Source organism: Hoplias malabaricus, chromosome 4 (genome assembly GCF_029633855.1).
Source record: "Hoplias malabaricus isolate fHopMal1 chromosome 4, fHopMal1.hap1, whole genome shotgun sequence".
In the NCBI taxonomy this organism is placed as follows: domain Eukaryota; kingdom Metazoa; phylum Chordata; class Actinopteri; order Characiformes; family Erythrinidae; genus Hoplias; species Hoplias malabaricus.
The window spans coordinates 20,013,640-20,023,580 of NC_089803.1; the positions used below are offsets into that span (position 1 = coordinate 20,013,640).

Here is a 9,941-nt window from a genome sequence, read left to right on the forward strand (position 1 = left end):
CCTCAAGGATTACAAAGGATCTCCTTGATTCGGTTTCAGCTGAAAAACAAGGCTTTTGTCTAATAGCTATGAAGAGACGGCCATAAGTGAATCATCTGTAACCAAAGAACTGGTCAAAAATCTTAAATACATGGAAATCAGCATTGATTGCAGTTATTAGATGTAAAATATCTTATTCCAGTCCATTAGATCTTTACACAGGGCCCAGCTCACATTAATGATATCAGAAATGTAGTGGTTTCTGCTATCATTAACCACTGAAGGCTGCTGTTGCCGTTTATGATCTGATCAGCAGCACTTCCATTATCATCTGTCCAAGACCCTTTCGCTGTCTGAAGAAAGACAAAAATTCCAACACCTTACAATTAAGGTACTATTATATAATACCTACACAACATGAAAATATTTTTAAAGCTCATTTGAACCTATGAATAGGCGAACAGGCATGTCTTAAAATATATTTGTTTAACTCCGTAAAACCAACTCTGTTCATCACTTACATAATTAGATTCCACATATTTATTTCCACATCATCGCCTTCATTCAGTTGGACAGTCCCCTACTCCGTTTCCACCTGTTGAGTGGGAATGGTTCATTAGGTTTATGACGTAAAAAACCCAGCCGTCTCGATTCGCATGTTGGAGATTTGGCTGCAGATTAATAGTTGCATGTTGTTTCACTCATGATACACCTTCTAGTGTATCTGTAACTGCTAGCGTTGCTGTGTCTGCTCACGGCTTGAAGTGTTTCCTGTGTGTTTTTATTGTGGTTAAATTCATAGAGTAATATGATAAATCACAACTATTTTAAACATCTGCTGTCCTACAAGCATAAGTGGACTCCAGGGGAAAGAAAAAATAGAAGATAACATAGGACACGGGCCATTTAAATCTTTAGGTGTTTCTCGCAGATGGGATTAGAGGGAGCCACACTCAGACTGAGCTTTATTCCAGAATGACCAGAGGCAATGTCATATTTGACAGGTGCTGAGTAATGATGAGTATGAATACGCTAGGCACATATTTACACATCCGTCCTGTTTATATAAAGCTCTCAGCCAGTGTTATCTGTTGATACACCAATAATATAACACTATATACTGATCAAAAAATAGTGCACTGCATTCCAGTGTAAATAGAGATCTAGGAAAACATTAGAGCATCAGAACGAAGCAATAAAGTATGGAGAGAGATTGGTCTCAATTCATTTGTTTAATCTGTGGATTAACATTTACGCATTTGTAAAGTATTTTGAGACTAATTATCTCCATAATAAAGGGCTACAAATAAGTACAAAAAAAAACATGTACCAGCCCAGAGCAGTAATTATTTTTAGAATCTTCCTCATTATTATAAGGCACTTAGACAGCATTATGGGATGTTATATCTTCATTATTAGATTCAAAGCCATGCTTATCAGATAGTCTTTATGAGAGAGACTAATGGTTATGGCTGTAATTCCTATATACATTAACCTGAAATATTCTTCAGGCCTGTAGAGTAAGTTCTGGTTCAGATGGTGAAATTCCTACCCATTACGAGTTGTTAAGAATATGGTCAATTATGGGATGCTAGGGTATGATGTCATAATTAATAAAAACTTGACTTCAGTTGCAATTTATTGTCAGAAAGAGTGTTCTGTATCTTTGAACAAACACGTGGGGGTGTTTTACCTGAACGTTGTCAGGTAGTAGATGTACTGAGCTCTGTTCAGTGTTTGCACCTGAAGGGCAGGGGCTGTTTGTGTGGTTTCCATAGAAAACACGTTAACCGTGTCAACGCCAACGCGCGCGCGCACACACACACTCACTAACACGTTGGTTTTGTCCTACTTATGAGGACTTCCATTGAAATAGTGAACTGTAGCTAATTAACACTACACCTAACACTAACCCGACATTTAACCTCAGTAAAATAATATTTAAAAAATATAATTTAAATAACTACACTGGGCCTTTCAAATATATAAACACACACACCACAGGTTTCCATTTCGTGGCGATATATATCCCTAAGTACTACTACTCTAAACTTAACCTAGCTTAAAAAGATTTCACCTTAATATTGAAGTCCCTACAAGGGCGAGACAGCTTTGTATACATACACTTTGAAGTAATTATCCACATAGGAATCAATCAGAGATTTACTACACAGCTATGTCTTATATAGTCTAACCATAAACACAAACAAGAACCCTAACACTAAAACGTGTCTTCACTCTATTCATGAATGATTTATGAGGAGAATCTCTCATGTTGTGGGTGTGTATGCAGGTTTAGCTCTGTACACTCTATATTCCTGATACAAACACTCCTGAGCACAGTGACTCAGCAGTAAATAGTAGGCGGACACTGGCACTGTATAAAAGGAGCTGTGCGACCCGCTGCTGCTCTGCTCCCAGCCTTCAACTCCGCACCGAGAACAAGAGCACTTCCCCCGAGAAGCTTCCAGACAGTGAGTATTTCACCTCCGTGCACTCTTCCTACTGCTCTTCTTCTTCTGCATAGCGAGGTACATATGAACAACAGTGCAACAGCAGATTCTTTTCGATTGTACTGCAACAGTGCAGCCGTCCAGACGAAGCTGAAACTTCCTTACTTCAACTTCGCCGTTCCACCTTAAGTTCAGCGGCAGTTAGAGCACCGTTTAAGGTGGAACGTTAGTCGAACTTGACTTTCGTCTGGGAGCAAGGCGTGTGACGCATTCCTCGGTTAGGCACGAGTTTTAATAGTGACAACTGCAAGCCTTTGTTTCGTTGTAAGACGTTCCCGAAGACAGGAAGGGGAAGGCTGCCTTGGCCACAAGCCAAGTTACATAACATGGGCTCTGCTGCCCTGAACGGCAGTTTTAGGTCAGTCTGAATTAGAGTGAGCTGTAAGAAACTATATGACCTCCTTCAGATTGCAGTATGCAGTGCACGGTAGTATACTGCACTGCCAAACGTTTGTGGACAGCTGACATCTCTTAAATGAAACCTATGTAAACAGTTGGCCTTTTTACTGCAGTTACAGCTCATTTTTGAGAAGCCTTTCCCAGTAAACAAGGAACGTCCCTGGACGTTCAAAATGGGTCTAAAAGTAGTCTGTCCGTCAATGACATATTTTAAACGTCAATAGACGTCCAAAATCCATCTTAATAAGTTAGTTATCAAGTGGTGACCAATCGATAACGTCAGTGGACGTCCAAAACGCGTTTTATACAAGTAATTTATTTCGGGACCAATTAATAACGTCAATGGACGTCTAAAATGCGTCTAATAGTCGTCTTTTCAATGTCTGTGTTCTTCATTTTCAACCTTTAGAGAACGTTGATTAGACGGCAGTCATTACGTTATTCGGCTAAATGTTTACTGGGTTTGGCCAAATGCTAGAAAACATCTGTGAGAGTTGGCTGTTCTACAGCCATGGGAACAGATACTGATGTTGGATAGTTGGTGTTGAGTCAGCTCATCCCTAATGTACAGCCTGGAGCTTCAGCATTCCTGTGTACCGCTCTAGCCGGGGCTTGGCTTTGGGCATGTTGTCCACGGGCTCATGTGCAGCTGTTCCAGGGTGTCATTCTTTTCTGTTATGATGTGTACACACAAAGGAGCTGAATGCACTATTTACTACAAACATTTGGACAGTGTAGACCTACACACATCTCTCTGGGCTTTAGTAGCATGAAAAGATTAGGCTTCTTAAAAATAACAGCCAATTTAACCGCATTAAACTTGCTCTCGCTTTCTCTTTCTCTCTTCCTCACCACAGTGGCCCCCTACACCATCACGTACTTTGCTGTGAAAGGTATGTGAGAACCCCGGTCTCCACCACAATCATGTGACAAAGCCCTGACCCTCTGGCTTTTCTGAGCAAACGCTTATAGGAAATCATCTCCGTCAGCTGCCTTAGTTGTGATCATACATGTGATGCCATAAAGTAGCAACTAGATTAAATGTATATTGCACACACAGACTGAATGTCTCAATTCAGTATTCGCTTTAAATATTCTGAGGAATTTCTATTCAGCGTGCCAGCGTCAGACTTGGCAAGCATTCAACGAGCAGGGATTTGATTCTGTTCCAGTTTCACAATGCTTGATTGCACTTGACATGGCTGCAATTGTCCTGTCCAACTTTCATCACCACTGACCAATCAGGCCGCAGTTTTGAAACTGTAACTTTGATTAGGGACAAGGGTTCACAATGAGTTTTATGGGCTGCACAAAAACTCTAGTTTTCATAAAAATCTTCACAGAGGCACAAGCCATGACTGCCCTCATTCAGAATCTAAAACCACATAGAAGTATGGTTAACCTAGCAGCAAATATCACCCAAACACAACATGACTGAGAGCTCTGTCTTAATACAGACATCCGTGCATGAGGGATTATAACTCAGTTCATCCATTTTAATACAAAAGACTCTTCTTACTGGAGAGTTTTCATTCCCACTAAAAGAGTACACTGTATAATTAATCAACAGATTAGACAAATATCATCGTGTGAAAGAAATGCTGCTGCCACAGTGACTCTTTGAAGATTAGACTGGTGACCCCTGGATTATAGGATGCTGTGTCCGTATGTAATGACCTGTTTTGACTTGGTGTCTGTCCTGTGCTGGTAGGGAGATGCGGTGCCATACGGATCCTGCTCTCTGACCAAGGTCAACAGTGGAAGGAGATTGTGGTGAACTTCGATGACTGGATGAAGGGAGACCTGAAGAAAACATGTGTGAGTCTCATTTTAAGGTGTTGGCTGCATTCACTGACTTCCATCTGCCCCTTCCCTCAAAATATACCTATATTTCTAAACTCCCAAGTATTCTAGTGCTCATTAATAAAAAAGGGCAATCTCTTGTTTTTTTGGGGTATTCCACTTTGTGTGATGTTTGTTTTTCACTAAAACTGACTTCCATTTTGTTTTGTTTATAGGTCTTTGGACAGTTACCAAAATTCGAGGACGGTGACCTAATTTTGTTTCAGTCCAACGCCATACTGAGGCACCTGGGCCGCAAACATGGTAAATTTGTTTTTCAAAATCTGTGCACCACTGAAATTGCACAAATGCATAGAATATAAAGATTACCCACTTATTTCCAAAAACGTATTGATTTCAGGCACCACAAGGCCTTCAATATCAGACTGGAATAGAACATATGGTCTAATAGAAATGCACTTGTCCTGCACGAGCTCATGTTCAAAGTCCATTTAAAAAGATTAAATTTAGTAATAGATATATTTATACCAAGCTTCCCTTTGTGTCTTTCAAAAAGCAATAAACTGAGATCTCCTTTAATGCGTGTGCAGGTGCTTATGGGAAGTGCGACAAAGAAGCTTCCCTCATCGACATGATGGCTGATGGAGTTGAAGATCTTCGTCTTAAATACATAAAGTTGATCTACCAGGAATACGTAAGCCATGACTTTGTTCTGTGTCCACATTTACACAGCTAAAGCAGAGCATGTTTGTCGCAGCATTAAAATAAAACCATGGCAGTTGTTCACTTTACCATTTTCCGTATATTATACAATTTGCAATTACATGTAGTCACTGAATAACCGCGTCTTTAACTACTGTTCTGCTGGTTGTATTGAATGCTTGTAGCTCTGCAAGAGAAATGTCAATGTGAAAATATCATATAATTTAGAGACGTTTAACTAATCCTTGCCTAATTATTACAAGGTAATTTTGTCTATCACAGTTTGTATAGTAGTTGATGTAGTTGTCATCACTTGTACACAAGGGTTTATTGGGAGATCTGTGCTAATAGAACAGACTTGTTTATAGAGGAGTATTTAAAAGTAGAACTGTGGGCTCTGAATATTAATTCTAGCCTGTGTTACTTTAAATGCATTTCTTGATTCTTGTTTCTCAGGAAACTGGTAAAGAGGCATACATCAAAGATCTGCCCAACCACTTGTGCAAGTTTGAAGCAGTTCTGTCCAAGAACAAAAGTGGCTTCCTCGTCGGTGACTCGGTATGACACTCATGTCAAGTGTTCCACTAGTGATATTTCTGTTCTGTCATTTCCCTGTATTCAGGTACACTCAAATACTAATAACTGCCATCACTTTCATTAAGACAGACCAATTATTCACAACCCATGCTTTTCAGATTCAACTGTATTTGTTAATTATATAATTTAGTTGCACCAGGTGCGATGCCGTACAAGTCTGTAATGAGACAACACAGCTATTAGAAACAGTATGCAATCAAACCCAGACTGCTGTATATTTAATTTCTTGTCTTTGGTATGGTCTCTACCCCCAGATCTCCTTTGCAGACTACAACCTCTTTGATCTGCTGCTGAACCACAAGGTGCTGTGCCCCACTTGCCTTGACACCTTCCCTGCTCTTAAGAGCTTTGTGGATGTGCTGTCTGCCCGCCCCAAGATCAAGGCTTTCCTCGACTCTGATGACTACAAGAAACTGCCCATCAATGGCAATGGCAAGCAGTGATGCTGCTGGAACGTAAGGGCTGTAGATAGACCTCTCCAAAGCCATTAACTGTAAACCTAGCCGTCCCTTTTAATGACTGTTATACTACGCATCAAGACATTCCACTTTGTGGGTAATTTTTATAAGGTTTATCAGGATTTGATACACTTTGACTATTTTTTGTTGTTTGTTGAAAATAAAAATATAAAACTGTGTTTACGTTGTCTTGAGTGTTTAAATTTGGACCATGGACTAACAGCCAAGATCCAAAAAGTAGATGAGTGGAGAAGTAAGTATTTAAGTTCGCCTGTTACTGCAGTACAAGGTTGATGAATTTCTTCCAGTGATTAAGGACACACATTATGATTAAAATAAGCCATTATTCTTTTCATGTAGACATTAATAAACATTTAAATTCAATGTTCTTTGTGACATCTCAAAGAACAACGTGCCTATATCTGCCGATTAACAATTAAGATGTAGGGAGTGTTTCAACCTATCATTTGAATGAGGCACATTGCAAAATATTAACTGTTATTTATCAGTCTTATTTTGAGACCAGCACCTGGATCACAGTTTGGAAAAGTCTCAATGTAATATTTGAACATGTAGTACATTAAACAGGACTTTCCTGTCCTTCAGCATGGTGCAGGGAGATATCTGAGATGCTTCTACAAACATATTGCACTGAATGTTACATGGTTCCCTATGCTATACCAGAGTTATAATAGCTAAGCTTCTACGCCATTACCGCACATACATAATGGTAATTTGTTACATGTATAGGTTAATTAGTAAAGCCATTATTCTGACAAATGAGGCTTTAACCTCAGTGCGACTACCCTGGGTCAAAAAAAATGGAAAAAAGTAATTCATAACTCTACAAACGTTATTTTACACTACCTCAAGCTGACTGGGGAGACACTAGGTAAAATTACCTTAACACTACTCAGAGAGAGCTGGTGTATATTTCCCAGTCTGTTACTAATAGCACATCTTATCCATGATACTTACTTTCATCCCCACAACAATATATTCATAGTTTTAATAATTTCATACTTACGATCTATAATAAATGTTTAAGTTAATGTTAGGATGCTAATGGGTGGAGCAGCAGGCCTAGAGAACATGTATTCGTTTATGACAGCAATAGTGATTAAATAATCAAGTTTGAATGCCAGGGATATTGTTTTGTGTTTGGGGTGGACCCAAAACCTCTGACCCAGATGTCACGCCCTTGTTCTGTCTTGTCTGTTTTCCCTGCCATGTGCTTTCTTGGCACATGGCTCTGTTTGTTATTGTTCGTGTCTCCGCCCTCGTCCTTGTCGGTCTCGGTAATCCGTCCCCCTCGTTATCTGTTCCAGGTGTTTCTTGTCTGTGTCATGTATTTAAGTCCCTTCTGTCACTTCCTGTTGGTCGGTCATTTGTATTGTTTCCTTTCCCAAGAAACTGTTGTTTTGCGTCCATTGTCTTGTCGCTCAGTCCGGTCTGTCTGTCTCCGTTGTTTCATGATGTCGTTTCGTTTCCTCTGTCGTTGTTTCACTCCATAGTCTGGCTTTCCCTCTAGTCTGTCTGTCCCGTTTGCCCTGTGTATTCTAGTTTAGTCTCTGTTAGCTCCATGTATTTGTTTTGTTTTGTTATTCTTTTTGTAAATAAAGTTTGTGTTTTAGCGTGTGCGTCCGCCTCCGTCAGTCCCCTCCGCGTTCCTGACACCAGACACCATCCTTTCAACATATCATGCAAGTAAAGAAGTAGGTACAACCAGAATACAAATAATTTACTATAGACCATGTGAATAAAAATTGCTTTGTGACGTTCATTTGAAAAGCAGTCGGCCTACTTGGCATACTTTAATTTAAAACGTCAGGGCAAATTCAGGTGAAATGATTATGCTCAATAACTATGTCCACACAATGCTAACTGCATTTACATGGGCACTATGAGAGCTTGTGAACAACCTAATCTCACACTGTCATACAACTCAGCACCTGGACACAAATTAGGTGAAGCAGCAGGTAGTGTTGAGTCACAGAGCTCCAGGGACATGGAGGTTGTGGGTTTAAGTCTCGCTGTCTGAGGAGTTGGGTGTGTTTTCTCTGTGTCTGCGTGGGTTTCCTCCTACGGTCCAAAAATACACGTTGGTAGGTGGATTGGCGACTTGGGAATGTGTCACCCTGTGGGGGCCTGCCGCCCCCTCTGGGGTGTGTTCCTGCCTTGCACCCAGTGATTCCGGGTAGATTTCGGTCCCACCGCAACCCTCAACTGAATAAACTCTTACAATGAATGAAAACCGTAGCTGAATCCACAGTATTGAACACAGTGTTCACTGAAATATTTTTGTTAAGTGTGTTATTTATGCAGGGCTCACAATCTGGCAGTTAGTCACACATTAGAAAAAAAATCACTTGCATTGCAATACTGGCCGGGTTCACAGATCTGTCTGCATTCCAGATGAAGACACATTATCTTGCCAAAAGTATTCACTGACCCATCCAAATTAGTGTTGCACCAATACCATAATCTGTATCGGCACTGATACTGGCACTTAAACACAGTATCCATATCGGCTACAGAAAGTCGAAAAAAGGAAATGTTTGATAAGTTAATATAGAGTTGGTATCGGTACTCAGTATCAGCAGATACTTCAACATGAAATATTGGTTTTGGAAGGGGAAAAGTGGTATCGGTGAATCCCTAATCTAAATAACTGAATTCAGGTTTTACAATCAATACACAGGTGTATAAAACCAAGCCCTGAGTCATGTGGACTGCCTCTACAATCATTTGTAAAAGAATGGGTGGCTCTCAGGAGTTCAGTAAATTCTAGCATGGTACAGTGACAGGATTCCACCTGTGCAACAAGTTCAGCTCTGAAATTTCCTCTATACTAAAAATTCCAGTCAACTGTCAGTTTTATTATAACAATCTAGATGTGATTGGGGGTGGTGCAGCAGGTGGCGCCGCAGTCACACAGCTCCAGGGACCTGGAGGTTGTGGGTTCAAGTCCCGCTCCGGGTCAGTGAGGAGTTGGTGTGTTCTCCCTGTGTCCGCGTGGGTTTCCTCCGCAGGCTGTTATGGGTTGTTTTAGCATCTTAGTTCCAGCGAAAGGAACTCAATGTTTTAGAATACCAAGAGATTTTGAACAGTTTCATGCTCCCAACTGTGTGGGAAGTTTGGAGACGGGCCCTTCCTGTTCCAACATGACTATGCACCAACCAAGGTCCTTAAAAGACATAGATGAGCGAGTTTGGTGAGGAAGAACTTGACTGACCTGCACAGAACCCTGACTTCAACTCGATAAAACACCTTTGGGATGAATTAGAGCCGAGACTGAGCCAGGCTCTCATTCAACATCAGTGTCTGACCTCACAAATGCTCTTCTGGAAGAATGGTCAAAAATCCCCATAAACACACTCCTAAACCTTGTGGAAAGCCTTCCCAGAAGAGCTGAAAACTCTTATAGCTGTAAAGGGTTGTGCCAACATCATATTAAAGCGCATGGATTACGAATGGGATGTTACTCAAG

The 9,941-nt window shown here is 40.6% G+C and overlaps 1 protein-coding gene across 2 annotated transcripts; it reads left to right on the forward strand.

Moving 5' to 3' along the window:
- The first annotated feature begins 2,329 nt into the window (after positions 1 to 2,329).
- On the forward strand, positions 2,330 to 6,630 carry LOC136695409 (glutathione S-transferase P-like). Of its 2 annotated transcripts, XM_066669471.1 has the most exons (7): positions 2,330 to 2,453; positions 3,749 to 3,784; positions 4,603 to 4,709; positions 4,910 to 4,997; positions 5,285 to 5,388; positions 5,853 to 5,954; positions 6,248 to 6,630. In XM_066669471.1, coding segments are annotated over exons 1-7 (627 nt in total). In that variant the 5' UTR covers positions 2,330 to 2,452; the 3' UTR covers positions 6,437 to 6,630. The 2 variants fall into 2 exon arrangements, with proteins under 2 accessions (XP_066525568.1, XP_066525569.1); XM_066669472.1 differs by lacking the exon at positions 3,749 to 3,784 and having other exon boundaries at positions 2,356 to 2,453.
- Positions 6,631 to 9,941: the final 3,311 nt, after the last annotated feature.